This window comes from Amblyomma maculatum, chromosome 2 (assembly GCF_055883805.1).
Source record: "Amblyomma maculatum isolate TAMU_Amacu chromosome 2, ASM5588380v1, whole genome shotgun sequence".
NCBI classification, from domain to species: Eukaryota; Metazoa; Arthropoda; class Arachnida; order Ixodida; family Ixodidae; genus Amblyomma; species Amblyomma maculatum.
Genome location: NC_139345.1, coordinates 52492311 through 52514076, shown reverse-complemented (window position 1 = coordinate 52514076; position 21766 = coordinate 52492311). Strand labels below are relative to the sequence as shown.

Below are 21766 nucleotides of genomic sequence, written 5' to 3'. Positions count from 1 at the left end.
GTCGGTCGCTTGTGCAGTCCGCATAGCCGAGGCGTCGGGAAACTTAGTCACACCGGAGGCGATGTACTGATCAAAGTCGGCTGTGTCACACTCGGTCGTAGCAAAGGGAAGGCACGAAAGACAGTCTGCATCGGTGCGTTTGCGGCTGCTTTTGTATGAAACAGTGAAGTTGTACTCCTGCAGACGAAGAGCCCAGCGTACCAGACGACCAGGCGGGTCACGAAGGTTGACGAGCCAACACAAGGCATGATGGTCCGTCAAAACTGTGAAATTGCGTCCATATAGAGGTAACATCAAAATTAGACGCGGCTGCTCCGCTCGTTTGCTTCGCGTAATAGATGAAGCCGGGCCCTCTGGCACCGCGACGCAGGTTAAATTTGCCGTGCTCGACGTGCTGAAGTACAATGGTTACAAAGACAGCGGTGCTCGACGTACTGAAGTACAATGGTTATAAAGACAGCGGGAACGCGACTCTACTGATTCTGATATTGCAGCTAAACAGCGCAAGAACCTAGAAGCACAAATAATGAGGAAACATGCCCAGCGTGCTCACGCAAAGCGAAGCATAACTAAGTGTAAAATGCATGACAGATATAGCAGGGATAAGCAGTGCTACGCATCTACTTCGCATTTGATTCACTATGGAAATCGGCTGTAATTTTTTTAATCAACCAGGCTGCTTACCCGCACGGAAACCTGTTATGTAGGAAGGATGCTTCTTTTAACGCTCATTCAGGACTCGGATCTGAACTTCAGATGGTAACAGATAGGAGTACATATTGACTATTAATTGGCGTTTTGTGTAGTTAATTGTGTGTATGGCGATGTAGACCAGTCAGGTCACAGATACATGACCGATTTATGGACCTTATTTATCATATATTTTTTACTGTAATCCATGAGACTTTAACGAAAACAAGTAAAGAATTGCGCGGAAACCTCAACAAACGTTCTTCGAACTTCGTCCTGCGCCCTGCCTCTCCTACAACATGTTCACTTAAATGTATAGGACGACGTCACGAACTCGTGCCTCAAGGCACCCGTGAATAGCACCGACGTGACACACAAGCTCTGACATGTTTTATATAGCATGTGCCGTTAATCTCGACTTCGTTGATATGAGCGCACCAGTAACAAAAATATTTTTCTTTTGCATACTCAAACCTTCAAGCCTATATATATTTACACCCTCTGAAATAAACACGTCAGTTGATCATAAGCTCTTGTCCTGTGCTTTGCACTGTTTGTTAAGATGAGCCCACACCAGCTAGCTCAATTATATACCTTTTTTTCTCGTATGTGCACTTAGACAGCGTATCCGTAATCAGCACCTATAAACTGATTTATCCTCTTAAAAGCTGTGATAAATATAACCATTATTATTGTTACAAACTCACGATGCTTAGCATCGTGAGTTTGTAAAATCATTATATATAATGATTTTGCATTAACCTGAAGAACCTAAATCAAAATCATTATATATAATGATTTTGATTTAGGTTCTTCAAGTGCATTTCACACCACGACTGGAGAGTGATTGAAATGATGATGAAGATCGGTTAAAGATTCAATCCCTGCGACGGACAGCCAATGTCACTGGATTTAGTGGCAGCAACTTGGCAAAACAAGAATATACCGTTAAAGAGCGCTCGCGATATAGTGCTTCAGTATGAGCATGGTCGATTTGAAAAAACGCGCGAGTGTGGTTGACGTCATAACGTGTCAGCGGCGATGGCGGCCGCCGCCAGCCGCACCAGCGCCACAGCGCTATTTGCCCGTCTGGCCTGCACAATAGCAACGGGGTAAACTGTTTTCATCGGTGTTATCGGTGTCATTCGGTGTCATTGGTAGTGCCAGCGACTGGCTGGTGGGTTTTCGCTTTTCGTGACAGTTCTGTTGGTACTTGAGCCGTGCTTCAGTTTGAGGCCTGATCGTGTTAACTGAAACGAAAGGTAAGCATGTCACACCATTAAGTGCAGTACGATTTTACTGCCGTGGCTGCTGTCTGGTCGCTGCTATCTTGCCAAGCACATCGACCAAAGGTCGCCTTGTATTTCTTGACATAACAGCTTAGTGACACGATGTGACAGCCGAATCATTATATACTCCCGTCGCAACTTGAATTCGCCGTTACGAATGAACTAAGTCATTCGAGTTGGACCGCAGCATACAACTGTCCTTCCCCGTTCCGTGTTCCCGTTTGTCGACCGCTTTGGTGCGGTGCATGCCTTCCGCTCGGACTTGAGGTATAAGGATCATTGATGCTTACAGTCGATATTTCCTGGCACACTTATCGATTTCTAACGGATTCTACACTATGACAAGGAAGTTGACGATTTTTTTTTTTTTTTAAGTATTGCGTCGTTGTGTGCAATAGTGTTGCATAGTTCCTGATTAATCTCTTTTCTAAATACTTTAACAGCATTGCCTCCTGGCGAAGAATTCGAAATGTCGAGGGCCTCGTTTCCTGCACTAGCGTTCAGCTACGGCTGACGCATTGTTTTGTTGACGCCTGTCCCCACTCCCGCCTCCACAGGGCACTGCCATGATGGCGGTCAGTTCGCTTCAGGAGCCGAGCATGCCGGCTGGCACGGATGGCAGCGACGACCTGATGTCAGACTTCGTAGTGCTGCCTGCGAATGATGAAAGCATCGGATTTGGCGCTGTAGCCGGCAACGGGCCCCTTGAACAGCTGAAGCTGTCATTGCCGCAAGACGATGGCTCGTCTCTTTCCACCTGCAGCGACGATCTGACTCACCAGGAAGCGGAAGAACGCATCGCTAAAGTCCTTTTGGAGAATACGATCTTGAAAGGTGAGCACTTTGTACACGATACTGAAGGAATTGGTTTCATGAGTAGTGCACCTTCTGTTTGCAGGTTAGGATGAACTGTGTTCATATTCATTATTAATTTAAACAGCGCGAACACGAAGACAAACATGAAGAAAACGAAACAATCACGTTAAACAATCCCTGGGTTCACCTGCTGCACAAAAAGTCACTTAAAAAAGACACCTCTGACGAGAGAGATAGTGGAATCATATTTTATTTCAACGGACAATAAGTGTGTCAGCAAGACTTTTCTTGTTCTTTCAAGCAAAGAGGTGTCTTCTTTTATGGGGTTGTTTCACGTGATTGTTTCGTTTTCTTCATATTTGTTTTTTCTGGGCCTTGGACTAAAGGGCTTAAAGCATAGTTGTGAGTCTGCGCTTGTACTGTGGCTTTCTTTTATCGTGTCCTTTGTCTTCAAGTTTGTGCTTTTTAAATTAATAAATAAGTGCCAACTCGCCCAACAAAGTATCTTGTGTTCATATTGTGTCCTAGGTTCTTGGTAGTCGCTGTCATACAACAGTGTTCCTTTTTTCGACGGATTTGATCGGCCTGTTTTTAGTCGTATTTGATTTAATGTTTGTTATTGCATTAGGAATGCCACTAACAAAAAATTGAATTAATTTTGGCTATAGTTCCATAAAGGGGCCTTTGAGCACTGTGCTCATTGGAAATATATGAAGGAATGAGTGCAGTGTTAAACTGTCGTGCAGATAAAGTCGCCAAGAGCACGGCGAAGATCCGCGAGCAGTTTGAAACCTTTACAAGATGGCAGCAGCATCTGGACAAGGCACAGAATGCGCTAAAGGCGGAGCTGGCTGCAGCACAGCTGATACTGGAAGAGAAGCAGTTGGCAGAGACTGAACTACGGAAGCAGGTCCAACAGGTATGTGTTGTGGCATGTAGATGGCATTCTTGATGTCCTTTACTCAGCCTTACTCATTTTGGTTTAATCAGGCTTAACATGTCAAGCACCTGATAGAGGGGAGAGCGTAACAATATTGCGGGGGACCACAGTTTAAAAGAAAATAAAATGACCAAAATTTTGTTTCTTATTTAACCCACCATTTTATAGTTTTGTTTCTTATTTAACCCACCATTTTATAGTTTTGTGTGATAATGTTTACAGTGGGGCATTTGCTAGGCTGGGAGTTGTCAGCAGGGTGAGGGTTAAATGAGGGACAAGAAGGATTCTCAGATTCGTTTCATGGAACTGTGGTCTCCATAAGAAGACAGCTTGAGGGTTTGTTTGTTTTTTTTTTTTTTTGCATTTTCACTTCATTATATTACCACATTCCCTACAATTCCCTTTCTGTAGTACTGAAATCTTTTCTCAAAATGTTAAGAACTGTATTAAAAGGGCAAAAAAAAAAGCAATACAAGGGCATCACGGCTGATCAACACATGATATCACAGATACAATTCCAAAACTTATCATGTGCACATTGGCTAAACTGCCGAATGGAAGTGAAAGCTTCAGTCCTTGTTTGTCTGAAATGACCAAAAGCAAGCTTGGAAGTTTTCCCTTCAGCAAACACTTTGTCTATATGAACAGCCATTCATCTAGTGACGTTATGCAGGCAAGGTTGCCTGTAAATAGCACCACGAAAGTTTCAATAAAATTCGAGGAGGTAGAAAACAGTCAGCAGTGCTATTCGGGTTCCTCGAGTACCTGCAGCTATGTATGCCTTGACCCTCGCCTTCCTTTTACCCACTTAATGATTAGACTTTGCAAGCTGTAATTGCTTATATAAGAGCCTGCTTCACAATACAGGCAGTCAGTAATAATTAATTGTGAAGTTCTTTAGAAATCTGTGCATCTCTTATGCCAAAGGGCACACTTTTGCAATAAAAAAAATATATTTACAGGATTTGTGCCTGCTGTGTGTATATCAAGTAGGAAGGAATTGAACCAAAGGCTCATGGCTTGTGTTGGCATGTTTGAGTGTCATAAGGGTTGACTGAGAATGAAAATAAACCTCCTGCTTCTGGTGCATATCTGTTGTCATAAACCTTTTTTGTTTATGGAGGAACGTATTCTGTTTTCACTTGTATTCTCTGCTTTCCCTCACCTTGCCAATCCTGATGTAGAACAAGCTTTGGAGACTATCTTTTGTGCATTCTCTGTTATTATATTACAAGTGTACCCTGCTATAAGCAATAATACAGCTTTATATTTTGTGCATTGGTGTTTTGAAAACAATTTAGAAAACAAAAATCCCTTTGCTACCTTAATTCATAAGTATAAATGTTTGTTTAGGCTGTAGATTCAGTTAGCGCGCTTAATTCATATCTACTGACCTTGTGGTATCTACATTTGGGCTTGAAAAATATTTTGAGGATTCAGTTCACTGCTGGCATCTGAGGAAAGCAGATATTGCAAAATGAGGTTGGAGCATTGCCATCTTTGTTGTTATTTCTTTGCATCGCGTGTAACATTACTTTTGGGGCCAGGAGGGTCTTAGTTATTTGATGGAATTTGGATTTGAAGGCAAGCTTTCTTATGCAATGGGATGATCGCAAGGTATGTACAAATTGCATTCTTGGGCTTGCATGCTAGTTAAATTCAGTGTTTTTTTTTACCTCGTCCCGCTGCACTGGCTTAGTATTTAATAGATTCATTTCCAAAGCTGGAGGAATGCTAGGGGCACATACTGTGGTCATATTGCCAAAGCCATCGATTTGCCAGGCATCTGTTTGCTGTGATCTGTAAAGTTGTACTTAGATGGCACTTTACGCATATATTGGTTAAACGTTACTTGCATGCATTGTAACAGATGGCAACACTGTACAGCTTTGTTGAAATTTTTAGGTTTTTCTCTTTGTTTTTTTTTTTAATTGTCGTTAAAAGTGGAGGGCATGGGCATTGCTCTTGGCAGCGAATACCTCTGCTGATACCTAGGGTTTGGATTCATTCCCAGCTGTGGCGGCTGCTTTGCAGTGTCATTTTGTATGTTAAACACGGGTGGTCGTAATTTCTGGAGCATTCCACTGCGGCGTCCCTTGTAGCTCGTGTTGATTTGGAAAGTTTAACCCCATGAACCAAACCTTTTTCTTGCTCAATACACAAATTCAGCTGGTTGGTTGATAGCATTGGAGTCAGCAGTTTACTGCAGTTTACCTATAAGTGCAAAGGAACAGTGAATGGGCAGCATTTGCTTTAGAAAATAAACTTAATTTACTGGCACAGAAGGGACAAAGAAAATTGACCATTCTGTTACATATGAGCATGAGTACAAAGGTATGCTCGAGCTTGATTTTTAAAAGTGTGCAAATAGTTTAATTTGCTTGAGAGAGCATTTGCAGCATTTGGCTGTTAGTGGATGACCTGCACTCTGTTTGTTGATTGAAAAGATGTCATGGTTGGGCTTCATTGACGTCCAGTCTAACTATAGCTCTTGACATGCAGCTTGCCTCTGAACGCCAAGCTTTGGTGGAGGCAAACAAAGTGGTTGCGCAGCAGCGTGATGAAGCAACAAAACAAGCGGAATCTGTTCAAGCAGTGAACAACGCTTTTGAGGTGGCAAACTTTTAATTTCTCACTTCTGTGCTTTCCTTTTTGACTGCATATCTTTTAATGCAGTTTCTTGCCATTCTGAGGCTCCTTGCTAACTGTTGCTTTGTGGGGTAAAAGTTCACTGCATTGTGTACATATTTGGGTTAACTCGCATGATTTTGTTGGACGTAATTTAGTACAATGTACTTTATTCTAACGTGTCAGATTTTATGGGTAGTTGTACGTTGATGACATCTATTTTGTAACCTGGCTTACATAGAACATTTTTAAATACTGTTACCTTTAACAGAATGTTGTGAGAGAATGGATTTTATAATCCTTGTTTAACGCAAAACTCGTACAGTACAGTAGCATTGACAGGAAGAAAAAACTTCCTAGGTGGCACTTTGGATCACTAAACTGCGATGAGGCAAAAGCCTTTATCGTGCGGTGGTCCGTAGCCCTCCACTACGGCACCTCTTTCTCTCTGTCTTCACTCCCACTTTCGTGATGATGCGATAGTGTAAGCTACCAACCAGTCAACATATAAAGCCCCGCTTTAGCTGAGCCGTATGAACGTGCCTGCATGGCCTTGGGATAATATGAATGCAAGGGTCTTGGCAGGCTGATTGTGATATCACCCCACCCATATGAAAGGAGAGGCCCAATTGGCAGCTCCTGCCAAACGTAATGTCAGGGAGTCCTATGTCCAGTTAGTGCTTGGCCATGTCAGTTGCCAACTATTGCCTCCCACGTAACGTAAGCGTTACGAATGGATGGACATGATCCGTGAGCATGAGCCATTAAAGGCTATTGTCTTAATATATACTCTGTATATTTAATAAACAGTGGTTAGAAAAGGTCCTCATCAAGGCAGATTTGTTTGGGGAAACTGCAGTCAGAGTATGTACCCGAGAACTCGTAACGGTTCTAATGTTTTATTTGTCTCGTGGCTTCCTTAGCAGAGGGCCTAAAACAAAAAGTGAATATGGTGATGGGGATTCGAAAGTACCTTCAAATTGTTCAAACAAGCTCTGTTTTGGCATTTGCTTCTGTAATTTATTTAGTGACTCCTACCAGAAATCTTGTAAAAAAATTAGCTGTGGTTTAGCTTGTGATTAAACCTGCCGTTAACGAGAGCAATCTTCAGGGCTACGCTTAGGTTTGGCTTCAAAGTAAAGACATGGCTTTTCCGCATAGTAGTTTACTCTATGGTTTCAGCTTTACTTATGCCGTAGTGGAATTCACGTATGAGCACCCCTTGCCTCTTGTCGTTGACCATTCCTATTCAGGTGTAGACTTCAAGTGGTATGACATAGAACTTCGAGGCACACCGCCATCACAACATTCCTTCGAACCTTCTGTCCTAGCAGTCCTAGCAGCTCGCTGTTGCTGTTCGCCTCTACCAACTACCGAGTTATCTGTCTTCTTTTTTTCTTCTTTGTCTCCTTCCTCTTGTTCTTTTTCTTCTTCTTTTTCCTCCTCCTCTTTTTTTTTTTTTTCTTCGCTTTTCGGACAGGCACGGCAAAATGGCGAGACTGTTGCCAATGTAGCTCTCGCTACACAACTGGCAGTACAGTTTTGTATGTACACTGTGGTTGCATGCATGTAATGAGGCATTTTGGTGTGTCAGTGGAACAGTGGGGCTCCTGAAAGTTTTCTACGGACATGAGCTGTTATCTTCGAAAACCACAGCTTCTTTCCTCTGCTCATTTTCTCTATGAAGTCAAGCTCTTTGCTGCCTCATCTTTGTCTATTCTGAATGTAGTGATTTCCACAAACTGTGCCTACCAGTGGCTAAATTTGAGCAGCTCACTTGTGAAGCATTGACCGTGTTTCAGTATGGATGACTGATAATATTACAAGCCTGCAACCACTTTTATGTGATAAATGAACTCGCGGAGAATATCAGGCTCCTGCACTTCTGAGGCTTCATTTCAGCTTTAGTTCCGCTTTAGTAAATAAAGCTCTCTGTCCCTTTTAAAGTTTGAATTGGTAGCAGTGCGATGGCGAGAGTGAACGAGTTGTAAATAATCAAGAAAGTCAGCCCTACGGGTTATGACACGGTGTTGTTAAGAAGTCCGAAAAATTAGGTGTTCAAATTTTTAGTCAGTGACCGGAATTTATTTGGCTAGTGCTTTATGATGTGGCTTGTAGATGGCGACATCCGTAAATATGCAGTTATAAATGCCGAAATCATTAGCAAGGACCATATGAAGCATGTCAGCTTCGTATTTACCTGATGCACGTCGCCTCTTTAGGATGACGCTTTAGTTGCCCTTCTACATGAAGAAGCCATAGATCTCACAGAGCTCGAAATGTCTGAGCTTGCTTTGCACATCAATGCATTACACTGCTAGCATGAAGGCTTGCAGCTTTTTTGCTTAATGGACACTGTTGTGCATTGCACTTCAAGCTGTATACCACTGTGTGGCATCACCTACGTGCAGAAATTTTATGGGATCTGCCCGCATGAAACCTAATGTTCGCTTACAAGGCAACTTAATGCTGGCGATAAGCTTTCTTTATTGCATGCAAGGTGTGCTGTTATTGGCACTCTAAATACAAGAATGTAGCGCTATACAGTAAAACCTCGGTGACATGAATCTCTCGGGGTCGTGAAAAAAATCCTATCATCAAAACGAACGAAAATAAGTTATCAGAAGCATAGGAAAGGCAGTTGCGCATATCTGTTTACATCCGAGAAGATTTATTACGGTTGCGCGGTCACAGCTTGGCACTCGCGGCGCACACAGTGTAACAGTCGATTGTGATGTCGGCGACGCGCGGGCCGCGGACTTCTTGCGGCGTGTACAGCACGACAAGAGATTACGACGTGCCAGCCATGTTGCGCCGCAGACTGCTCGCGATGTGTACAGCGCAACTAGCGGTCGCGAAGTCTACGATGTATGCGTGCGCCGCCGACTACTGCTCGCGGCCAAGCACCACCGCAAACCTTTCGCGGCGTGGAAAACGATCGTGATGCCGACGATGTGCAGTCCGCCCGTCTCTGCGCAGTTCTCATGGCATGTACAGAATGAATGGGAATAGCGGCATACGGGCCGCGCGGCGCCGCAAACTGCTTGTGGATCGCGATCGCGGAGCCAGCGATGTCCGATCCGCGCGCACCTGCCACGTATGTCGCCGCCAGCTATGGCAGTTGCGATGTCTGTGGTTCGTGGGCCGCGTGCCGCTGAAAGCTTTTTGTGGCGTGATCCCGACAGAAAATTGCGACGTCGGTGGGGTGCGGATCACGCGTCACCACAAACTGCTCGTGATGCGTACATACAGCGCGGCTTGCGATCGTGGAGTCAACGATGTGCGGACAGTGTGTAGTGCTCAAGGTTGCGGTCGCAGTTTGCGCATTCATATCATCCGTAGTGGCGCGAGGGAGTGTTCGGACCATCCGAAATTTTGCACATTGTACACAATGCACTCTGGCGGGGGAATTTCACGAATTCATATCATCCTAAAATTCCTATCAACCGTATTCGTATCACCGAGATTTTACTGTATTTCACAGCAGGATGAAGGGCATCTACTCCATTATGTTTTTTTTTTTTCTTTTAAACTGTATTTAGGACACGGAATAAGTCTGGCACTGAAAAGCCAGTGCTGTGTTTGTACTCTAGAAATTGAGCCTTTCAGTATCGCTTAAGTATAGTTCACTTTATCAATGTTAGAAGTGTCAGAGTGTCCACTTCTTGCTCAGGCCTGCTTTGTTTGTGTGCAGCTGTATATTTGCGGAAAGGGAATTGAAGATATATTTTAGTGTTTCTTCTTTACTTAAGATTGATATTACTTATTTTTTACCATAACTATTTCACATTGTTTAATCTTTTTTTTTTTGGGAGGGGGGGGGGGGGGGGCACACTGATGTTATTGACGGTTGTAATCTCTTATGCCTTGTGGTCAACCACAAGCTACCTCTCAGCCTGTCCCTTTTCTTGGTTGCTTGTTGTATCCTAGGAGCTGCTTGCTCTTGTGTCTAATTTGTGTATTTTGTAAGGGAAAAGAAGCTTCATGTTGCTAATGTTACTATATCTGTACATTTACGGGACTGTTTCATAACTGCCAGTGTGTGCTGCTGCTTTATTTTTTTAGGAATCGATGAGCTTTTGTGATCCAGTTCCTGGTCTAATACCTGACAAGGACAAAGCTGAGATGGTGGGTGGCTTTTCATCTCTCGCACATTGAATTGTGTTGAGACTCTTGAAACAGAGGCTACAGCAATGCGCAAACTGCGCCCTGTAGTCCGCCGATACTTGTCAAGCCAATAAGGAGCCAACAAAAGTCATAGACAAATCCACATTCATAGCCTAGTCTGTTTATTCTCCATGCTACTGGTCATGCCTTGTTTAGCCAGCGGTTGTTAGGCCTTTTGTCAGGTGCTGTTTCAATACCCAGTCAACCTAGTTTGCGCTGTTGGCCTGCTTTGTTTATGCGCCATGAGTGCAACTTGGCGGCAGTCTTCCATAGCGAAAGAGAAGCTAAAGATTATAGCCACTGCCGAAGAAATTGGCAACAGAGCTGCAGCAAAACAGCATGACGTCGATGAAACTGGTTTCAAGTCAGTCAGCGTGCTGACTGGCAGAGATGCCAAGCTGCACTGCACAGTGATTTTATGTGGTTTGGCTGATGAGACGAAACTGCGCTCGTATGTAATATTTAAGCACTAGACACTACCTAGCACATTACTGCCCACAGGAATCGTGTGTTCGTAAGAAAATTCCTGCATACACAGTAGTCTAGTCGATGACTGGATCCGAGTAATCTGGGAACAAAGAATGCCTTACTGGCACGCTGGTCGATGTTTGTGCTGGATTCCTTCAGAGGCCACTCCACTGATGCCTTGAAGGCTCACCTCACTTAGCCGGCACCGACCTCATTGTGATACGTACCTGGAAGCATGACATCCATGCTACAGCCACTCGACACGTGCCTGAACAAGCTGTTGCCCAGTAGTTGGCCAACTGCCTTTTCGCCCTCACACCGATGGAACGCGTGCAAAGGCCTGATATTCCACTGCTCTGCCAGGGGATCGTGGACGCATGGAAAGCGATACCATAAGAGCTTTAAAAAATGTGCCATCAGCAACAGCTTGGATGGTTCAGAGGACGACTAACTCTTTGAGAGTGACGACGGTTGAGAACCGTATAACCAGTGACGTTGTGGCGGTTGTTTGAATAAATGTTCTGAAAACGAAATGATCACTGAGTGTGCAGTTGTATTTTTCTAGTGCTCTTTCTTTTTTTGTGTCTTCAGATAAGCATACTGGTTATACATGAGGACTTTTTTTTTTTCTCGCGGAGTTCAAAGTTAGAAGTGTGGGCTATATGGAGGGGCAGGTTATAAGCGAGTAAATGCGGTAACGACATGCGCATTGCCCACATTGCAACCAGCAGCAGCTTGACGGCTGCTGGAATCACTAATCATTCAGTCGACACCAGCTACCATAAACCGAATTTAAGGGACTATGCCAGCCATCTACGCACGCTCGTTACTTCACGTGTTGTGTATACAAGTGGAGGTGATTTTTTTTGTGATATTGTGTCCAACTCTGTGAACAAAAACCTCGTATGTGGTTCCGAAACGCCTAATTTCTTCTGACTTGTTCAGTGACTGTGATTCACTTCATTCAAATGCCTGGCCATAAGAATTTTCGTGAAACCATTGATTAAGCTTTAATTGTGGAAGTGCGAAAGAGAAGGTCGCGTTGAGAGTGTCAGGTGGCTTTGCCACAAGCGGCAGCACGGTTGCAGCCACTGAGAGGGGCACATAATGCTATTGCAACCGTCATTGTAAAAGGTAATGTTACTCAGGACTGAGCTGTTGCATGTTACTCGTGCACCATCAACTTTGGCCTGTCTCTCCTTGCATCTGTCACCTCTAGGCCTTCACAGCAGCACGGTTGCAGCCACTGAGAGTGGTGCATAATGCTATTGCAACCGTCATTGTAAAAGGTAATGTTAATCAGGACTGAGCTGTTGCATGTCACTCGTGCACCAACTTTGGCCTGTCTCCCCTTGCATCTGTCGCCTCTCGGCCTTCACAGACTTGCAGGCATGTGCAAGCAGTGCTCCCTTTACCTTAGCTTCATGCCACTCGCCGCATCGTAAGGCAACTTGTGCTCGCCTCCGTGCCTTAACGGGCGGTCTCCTTCAAGCGCAAAAACACATAGGAAAGTTTAGCAGGGGTGAGCAGGGCTGGCGCACCTACGGAGAGGGGATTTCTTGAGGCACCTATTTCCACCTCTTGTGTTAATGGACATTGAGTACTATTTGCTTCTTCTCTGCTTACCATTTTTACAGAGCCTGTCGCAGACAATGGTGAAGCTTCACGATGAGCAGAGCAAGACTGCACAGCTCACTGAAAAAATTGAGCAGCTCACGGAGCAGGTGAGTCCTCTTCTACCTGGCTGGTTCTTACTTTTGTGTAGAACTTCACAGGAGATCTGGTCCAATGGGGTTCTAGTACCCCACTAGTGCTGATTCACTGGGGTACTGTATATGCTCATGTCAGGGTGCGGACAGATGTAGACATAAGGAAGGTGTTCATTTTCTTCCTTATGTCCATGTCTGCCTGCGCTGCTAGTGCCTGTCTAGATATTCGGCCTGTTGAAAAAAAAAAGAAAACTTATTGCGTCCTTGTGCTTTCTAGCCTATGTGCAAGGGTTAACAGCTGTTATTTGGTACTGTTTCTTAACATTATCGTGAAAAAAATGCGATTACTTTTAGTCAGCTTGTCTACCGGACTGTGGCGTAAAAATTTGTTGCCTTATTCAAGTTGGTACGGACAACAGATCTGAAACATGGTACCCATTCAGCTTAGTTCAGAAAGAGTAAAAGATCTTTAACTTTACGTTCAAGCTGTTTCTTTGATACACTCCTGCTACTACTACTGCATTAAATTTTGTTGGGGAATTTGCAATTTCTTCTCATGCATGCTGCAGTTCTCACGTTTCAGGCAGTGAATTTGAGCTCTAATTAAGGCTTCACAGTTCTTTGGTGCTTAGCACTACTAGCAGTAGTTAAAGATTTCGCTCATGTCTGTTTGAGGCTGCTCTCTCTCTCCCTTTTCATGAACTTGAAGCACGAAAGTCGGGGCGATACATGCATCATGTAGCTTGGCCAATGAGCTTGCAGAGAGGCCGCGCAGCTGCAGGTGGTGAGAGAGGCGCATCTCACAGTCATGGCGGTCGCTAAGAAGTATTGTACGAGCGGGTGTTACTCCGGACTGAGTGGTCGCATGTCACTCGTGCGCCCTCAACTTCGGCCTCTCTCCCATCATGTTAGACATCTCAACCCGTCAGCCTTCATGGACAGCAGATGTGTACGCATTAAAGAAGCTGTTTCCTATATCCTGCACCAAACCCCCGGGCGATGGGTTATCTTCACTGATTCCAGAGCATCTCTGCAAATCCTGTATAACCTGCTGAAGAAAACCAATAATCAGCCTGTTTCCCTTGACATCGATCTACATCATTTGACTATTGCCGCAGGCCACATTTCAGGGTATACCAGCTCACTGTGATATTACAGTCCATGAAAAAGCAAATGAAGCGGCTCGTAAAGGCCACCAACATCAGAAATATGTTCAAACTTTCTTCAAGAAATCTGATGCATTCCAACTGGCTAAAGAATTTGCTTTCGAAGCAAAGTATCGACTTTGGAGCTTGCCGACACATCACAATCAATTTCTTTACTCAATTGACCCACATCTAAGGTCAAGACTCCCTCCGAAATTTCTTCGCCAACTAGAAACTCTTTACCACCGGCTTCGCCTGAACTGTGCATATACAAATGGCTTGCGATACCGTTTTGGTCAAATGAACAGTCCGCATTGTGACAACTGTGGCTCTTGAAATTCTGGAACATATCCTGCTTGAATGCCGTGCATATGCTGACGAGCGTGCATACTATGAATTAGCATGGAGAAGCTGTCCCCAGTGACTCTAACAATGAACAGTGTTTTAGGTCCCGTAGCCTGCCCTAGGCAACAGATACTCACAGTTCACTTTTTATTTACATATTTGAAAGAGATTGGACTTCTTGACAAGCTCTAAATTCACCTTGCATGGTATCCCCGGGCATTTTTCACGCTGTGAACTCTATAAGCACATTTGTTGGATTATGCATTTCATCATTTCATTTTATACCATTACTCCACGATGCACCTTAGAATGGCCGCATTTTATCTTCTCTCCTTGATTTCTTTTATTTTCCTCACCATCCTTTTCCATCTTTCCTCCCCAATTCCATTTTCTACGCAGAGTAGCATGCCAGTGAAATCTCAACGTTTGGCTAAATTCTCTGTTTTTCATTAAAGGTTCTCCTTCTCTCTACGCTTGTACATATAGCCTCGACCTAGGCTCTGCATTGGTTTCAGCATTGTGAAGCAGCTCGTGCTCATTATGGACGCTTGCCTTCAAGCTCACTTCCTTGCTCTTCGATTATTTTTCTCTGCCCTGGGGACCCTCTTTCACTTCTTTGAGATGGGATGACGCCGAAACTCTAGAGCATCTGCTTTGCTGATGCACTGCATTCTTCTCACAATTGGATGTATGAAAGGAGTAAACGGATCTACTTCACATTTGGCTAATTATGCTGGTCTGCATTTTTTTCCGTAATGGATGCAAGGGGTACTTACGCATCCAAATTTCACTTGCATTCGAACTTGGCGCTTTTTGTTACGAAAGCAACACTGACAGCCAAAGCGAGACCTCGGGTGGCCGCAGCTGCGCTCTTACGTAGCTTACGCTCTCGCATCATACTCTTAAAAAATGAGCTTAAGTGTCCCCAATAATGTAGCACCCTACATTGATAGGGCGAGATCGGGGAATAATGTAGCAGGCAAAAGAAGCTTCCGCCATTTCTTTCGCAATTCAACTAGGGTTAAACAGAGCTAAACAATAACTATTTTTTTTGTGTGTGTAGAGCTTACATACGCTCTCACTGTGACACAGGGTGGAAGATACAGGTGCACGTGTGGGATTTTGGCTAGTTTCAGGCAGGAAATTTCGGAGTCTAGGCTATGGTTCATAGAGGTAGGTATGGTAATGTTCGATTGTTGGATGGGAAGTTTTGTAATTTCTTGGTGCGCTTTCCGAGTTCCTTACCCTTTTTGCAGCTCGAGGCAGCCTCAGAGGAAGCCGGAAAGTTCAAAGTAGAGGTTGCTGCTCTCAAGCAGAGACTACAAGAGGCAGAAAGCAGAAATGCAGCCATTACTGCGCAGACAACTAGCAAGTAAGCCAGTTTTGGTGGTTCTCAGATTCAAAATATTTGTGTCAGGTGGGGTTTTGAAAGTGGCCGTCAATATAAAAGCTCTGAATAGTTTTGCTCACAGTGCAATCCACTTACATTGATATTGAGCAAACCAGAAAATTAAATCGTTATGATCGATTATAGTTATGCAGCAAAACCTCCATACGTTTGGTAAAAAATGCCAGAAAAGATATATCCAGAAAAACATACGATTGGAACTGCCTAACATTAAAAAAAAAAAAAGATTAACTGATAAATGAGGTACAAAGACAGAATTAAGGCTTTCACAGCATAAAAGTGCAGGTTAGCTTTTATAGACATGAAGTATGCACAGCTCCTTTTTTAGCTCTTGCAGGATTCAGTCCGTATTTGGGTTGTCCTAAGGGAAGAGATTTAGTAACAGATCTGATTCCCAGGAGATGAGACGAGCAGAGATCGCTTCCTTAAAGGAGTATAGACACCATTTTTTTAAGCGTCGGAAGGAATACGATTGCTTTCCTGGTTATACAGAGATGCTCCCCAAGCAATCCCAACCTCACACGTTTGCGCGAAGATATTTTAATTTGATGTTAAAAACAAGCCAGGCAAATACTTTGTTTTTCAAAACCCATTGGCATCGACATCTTTGACGAAAACGTGTACATAGGTAAACAATATGACGTCATCAAACAACTGCGACATGAAGTCTGCAAAGCAAAGAGCAGTGACGACACATGACCGGACTCGAACAGCGCCGCTGCTGCTTCCGGCCGTGCCCTGAGAAAGAACTACGCTTCTGCTCGCTTTACTCGATGGCTTCTTCGTTGGTACATGTTACAATTACCTCACCGGTGTACATATGGAGACTGCCTGCTAAACTCAGGCTCCAACAGCATGCCTGCACAAGTGCAGGGCTTACGGCAACAATGCCTCTCAATGGCGCGCCGAGAACATACTGCGCCGCTCCCCGCCTACCCTAGATGTCGCTAGCCCTAGCTGGTTTCACATCGAAGCGCCAGCGAAAGGCGCTTCGGAACGGGCTGACGCTGTAATAAGCGTCGGAGTTTAGCGTCGCTTTACTGGCAAGCCCATCTCGTAAAATATTTTCTTTCTTTGCGCGACACCTTCAGCAGCGGAGCTAGCATACATCAGGTGCGTCGCACCGGGCAGCAGCTGTAGGAAAAAAAAAGTTCGCTTGTATCACTGTAATTATTTCTACCAGGACCTCCGTATTGGCTAAATAATCCTTGCAATTTAATCGTGACTGATAGTCCTTTGTACAAATAGTTATGTAAACTAATGAACAGCGATCCGCGATAGCTAGATTACCGATAGCGGATGCTATGAGGCAGCTATGACTTGGGAGCCGATCGCGGTGGCCACGGCTTTACGCACCCAGATTGCCTTGACTGCGCCAGATGGTGCCACATGCTTGGACGGCGGCACGCAGGCCTGCCGCGTCGGGACCAATCGCGTGAACAGGCGTGAGTACGGGAGCCATCAGGAGAGCTTACGGGTTACGGTGGCTGATCGCGTCATTACTAAAACCTTTTTATTAGAACAGCTTGGCTCACAGCGTTGGCCAACCGGACTGATAAAGGAGCATCTTCACGGTTCCTTTGTTCAACATTCCTACCAGTTGACATTTCCTGCGCGTCAACCCACCAAGCTTTCGTGGCTGCTGCTGATTCCTGCTTCGTCGCTTGAGTCGCAGGCGAGCGGGTCGGGATTAAAGTGCCCGGAAATGTTAGTAACCTCCACGGTATTGGGTGAAACAACGTCGCAGTACTAATTATGCTACGCTGAAGCGCTGCTCAACCACGATATTTTCTTGCAACGTGTGACAGCAAGCAGACGAAAAACGCGACCCGAATGCGTCATCAGATTTTGTGTTTACGCGATCACCAACCTTGCCAGTAGGGGGCGGTCGTGTGGCGTTCTCGTATCTTTGACGTCATTGCGCGCTCGTGTCCAGAGAGATCGAAACCGAAACTGGCCCTGATAAATGCACTGATAATAAATTAATTGATCTGTGCTGGGGCTTTTTGGGTCGCAGTCCCTCTGTTTTGGACCACTGTGGATCGATTAAAGCAAAAATACCGGAACAGAAAATGTATGTGTCTATACTCCTTTAGTCGTTTCAGGATGCTTTGCTTCCTTACACCAGTGACATGTGGAGAAGCCATCGCGATGGCTTACAGTCGCCGGGCTTTTACTCATGCTACTTCGAACTGGGAAAAAAGTTTGAATTATTGAATGACATCAAAAAAACTGATATAACCATTTGCATTATGGTAAATTTACTGTATTTACTCCCTTAACGGCCCCCTCGCTTAATCACCCCCCCCCCCCCCCTACTTTTGCCACACAGAATTTGAAAAAAAAAATGTTACTAGTCCCTCTGTTTCGTGCATTCACTTTTATTTTCTTCATTTACATTCCTGCTTTAATTGTGTGAAGATTTCCGGTGACCGTAAACATGCTTCTTTTGTTCCACTTTCAGGCATGCGGAGCTTGAAATGGCCCTCCTTGAGAAAGAAGCCCTTGTCAGGGCCTTACAGGGGCAATGCGAGAGTAAGGTTGCTGAGGTTGAAGACTTGAGGTGAGGATGTGTTTCTCTCAGGAATTGAAATGGCACACCTTTTCCGAGCAGTTGGTTTATGGAGCTACGAAAATATGTTGGCTTAGTTTGGAACTGTTGTCTTGATGCACTGAACTCCATGATAAACAAAACTGATTCACAGAGGTGCTCTAATCATGGATTAGGCTTCTGTAGGGATCATAAAGCTGTGGTGTGGTGGTTGCTCTCGTATGTGATTGTGGAATCAGGCAAATGCCCGCTGAAAACCACTGTGTCATTCACCTGTCACTCGTATGACTTGGTGACTTGTTTTGCTGTGCCCATGTTCTGCAGAAATTTTTGTACATTTTATCTTTTGTATATCCTATTAGAAGCGGATCGCAAAGTACAGACAAAACCTCGTTGATACATTGTTTTCTTTAAATGGGGAACAAAAGTATTTTGCAGGAAAACATACAGTCCAAGCTGCCTGATTTTGATAAATTTAACGGCTGAATGAGGCACAAAGGCATTTAGAATTGAGACATTCACTGCATAAAGGTGGTTTAGCATTTACAGACGTCAAGTATGCACAGCTCCTTTTTTGAGCTCTCAGAATTCAGTTCGTATTTGCGTTGTCCTAAGCTTGGAAGAGACTTAGTAGGTTGGCTGGAATCGCTTCCTTGATTGCATCCGGATGCTTCACCCCCTTACACTACTGACATGTGGAGAAACTATTTTATAAACGGCTAAGAAACCATGCTGCGTCCCTCAGACCCGGCCCGCTGGTATGCAAGTCAATATTTGTTGCTATCAAATGTTCCACCCCTATACTTCTAAAGCACCGCAAAGGAGCCACCGCGCTTCTCCTCGTGAATTTGTGTTTCCGTGGTAACGGGCACCTTCTGTATTGACTCTTTGGCTTTCTTTGATGCATCACCCCTTTGCATGGTGGCACTGAAGGAAAGCAACTTTAGCGGATGAACGTTGCTGATTGGTTTTTCATGTCACGGGCCCTTGTTAGCACACATCTGGCTGATTATATAACGCATTATACGACAGCAATTTGTCGAAATTTCGAACGTAGTAATTGGAAAACTGTGTTATCCAGGAATGTATTAATCGGGAGAAAAGTAGTGCGACTCTGTGGAAGATGCTTTACAGCTTGTAATTTTGAGCTTTTGAAACGGGAAATCGTATGAACTGGGAACATATCAATGAGGCTCTACCATAGTTTGGTATATTGAGACGTATAACAGTGTGCCGCCCACAGGCATAAGACATACTGTGGCAGTCATTAGGCCCAACCTGTCTTGCATCAAAGCTGCAGAGTATAGGATTTTGTATTTTAGCCACTGCTTAGCATAGGAAGCCTAATCGCGCATTGTTGGTATGTTATAAGCACAATGCCCTTTCGTTGAAATTAGGATGCGGTCGGTTTGTGCAATGCCTTTGGCAGAAAAGCAAGCGTGGTCAGCGGCAGCTGCTAGCGTTTCTCAGTGAGGCTAGCTTCACCTCATGGCCAGTGTTATGCCTAGAGCTGACTTCCTTGCAAGATAGCAGCTTGCGTCGAAAACAGTTAAAAATTTTGTCCTTGATTAGCTAGGTCATCGTCCTCCACATTCTACACTGTAGGTGGCCCTTCTTTATGCACAAGTATTGCACGAAACAAGGTATATCTATAGTAAACCTCAACTCAAGCTGCTACCAGTGCATTGTCGCAATGGGTAAACCTTGCAACACTGCACTGGGAGATAGCTGCTTGAAACACAGCCACTGGTGCAGCTGGCCAAATGTTTCAAGACAGCACTTTTGAGGAAGCTGGGGAAAACATTATGATATATTTTCGAAGCATGAAAGCTAACAGAAATTTATTAAAGTGAGCTCTGGCTCGTTTCTGGTGTGAATACCGTATACACTCGTGTAAGGGCCGCACTTTTTTTTCACGATTTTGACGGGGTGCGGCACTTCCACAGAACTGTGAGTTCTGTGGAAGTTCTGCGAGTTTCAATTTTCGATCCATGTATGGAAAAATCTGTTTAATCGTGCCATAAATACCTAACGATAAGATATCTGGCATCTAGCTGCGGACATCTTCGCTAGATGTCTTCATCTGTATCGCTGCTCGGGCTCGGCTCGCCACCGCTGTTCGGTTCATCTGCACGTTCATGTATACAGTCGTGCTCAGTACCGTCTACGGCATTGGAAGTCCTGGTGACCTTAAGACTTTTAAAAAGGGTTGTGCTGTAGACAGCCGTCAAAATGAACAGCCGCACAAAGGATCAATGGTGCCGGCTAGAAAAGCGACAGGATCTCTCGTATAGTGCCGCATGCCCGAAGCTCACAGATAGCGCCGCGTGACGAAGCCGCAAGGCAGCTATTGCCATCTGGTGGCTCCCGCGAAATGCGCCATACGCAGACAAGATTTTCTTTTTTCTTTTTTTCTCAATGTGCGCAGCCCTTAGCCGAGTGTATACGGTATCGGGACATCTAGCAACTGGGAAAACCGGGAATTGCCAGAAATTTTATCCACCAGGAAAAATCAGTGAAAACTTTCTCCTAGTCAGAAAATATGGCACGATATATTCTGTAGTGCATTTTCATTCTAAGTTGGTGCAGAGCAAATATGTCAGTCATGCAGATCTTTTTTATTTTTATTTATTTTATTGATATTGTTTTTTTTTTTGTTTTTTTTTTTGTGCTGTCTCGCCAGCATGCTGCAGTGCGAGGAGCAATATATTACTTTGATGCCAGTACATGGCTGAGCTGCCACAATAGAAGAACCAGTACACACGTGAGGTGGGTAGAGTAGTATGTGACGAAAAGCAGAAATAACCGCGCCAGCAGCTGCCAGCGCAAAGCGATCAGCGAGCTGTGCTGCTACAGGGCTCTAGAACGTGTGCTGCTAAGCGCGCACTCGTAGCCATATTGGATTGGCTCGGCTTTTCTCGGGGTAGGCGGCTCGCATGCTCTGAGGCTGGCATCAATGGGCTCTTAATTTTCAGTAAACGTTTGACATTCCTAAAGCCTATTAACGCTAATGACAGCCTTGTCACTATTCTAAATTTCAGAATACGATTAGCTTTTTGTTGGGAATTATTTGTCTATGTTCAGTACCGTCAGCAGCTACATTTTTGAGCCTCATTACTCATCAGGGAATTTGACCTGAAATAATCAAGAAAAACCTGGAAAGGTTAGGGATTTTGAAAATCGTGGTTAGCTAGACACCCTGGAATATGCCATTTATCGTCAAATAATTGCTCTTGCTACTAAGAAGTTGCCGGTGAATGGAATGCATGGGCTGAAGGCTTGTAACGAGAGGTGCGCATTTGCTTTGCGATATATCAGCCAAGTTCGTGCTGAAGTTGCGGCATCATTCTCACGATTATGCTGCAATTGGGATCGGCCTGTAACAAGTCTTTGCTCGTCTTGCACCGCATAACATTCAGAAGCAGGTTTATTTCAAGATTTGGGATTCCGCATGTAGTGGAACACCATTTCTCGGCAGCCTCTGCGGCACTACCATATTTACTCGAATGTAACGTGAGGGGCAACTTTACATATTGTCTAATGGGAAAAATTAAAACAACAAATGTAATGTGAGATAAGAGCTTGAAAAAGAGATTCCCTCATTTGTCGT

At 44.4% G+C, this 21766-nt stretch overlaps 1 protein-coding gene across 2 annotated transcripts in view; it reads left to right on the top strand.

Annotated features, from left to right (window-relative positions):
- Window positions 1-1775: 1775 nt before the first annotated feature.
- The window catches only part of LOC146198654 (uncharacterized), a 46144-nt gene continuing 26153 nt past the window's right edge, over window positions 1776-21766 (top strand). Inside the window, exons 1-8 of one of the 2 annotated variants that reach the window (XM_084594159.1) lie at window positions 1776-1952; window positions 2537-2813; window positions 3542-3714; window positions 6238-6348; window positions 10429-10491; window positions 12636-12722; window positions 15454-15569; window positions 18070-18168. In XM_084594159.1, coding sequence (XP_084450285.1) covers window positions 2546-2813; window positions 3542-3714; window positions 6238-6348; window positions 10429-10491; window positions 12636-12722; window positions 15454-15569; window positions 18070-18168 — 917 coding nt within the window. In that variant the 5' untranslated portion in view covers window positions 1776-1952; window positions 2537-2545. The remainder of the gene's footprint in view (window positions 1953-2536; window positions 2814-3541; window positions 3715-6237; window positions 6349-10428; window positions 10492-12635; window positions 12723-15453; window positions 15570-18069; window positions 18169-21766) is intronic. The other variant, XM_084594160.1, reaches the window with a different exon arrangement.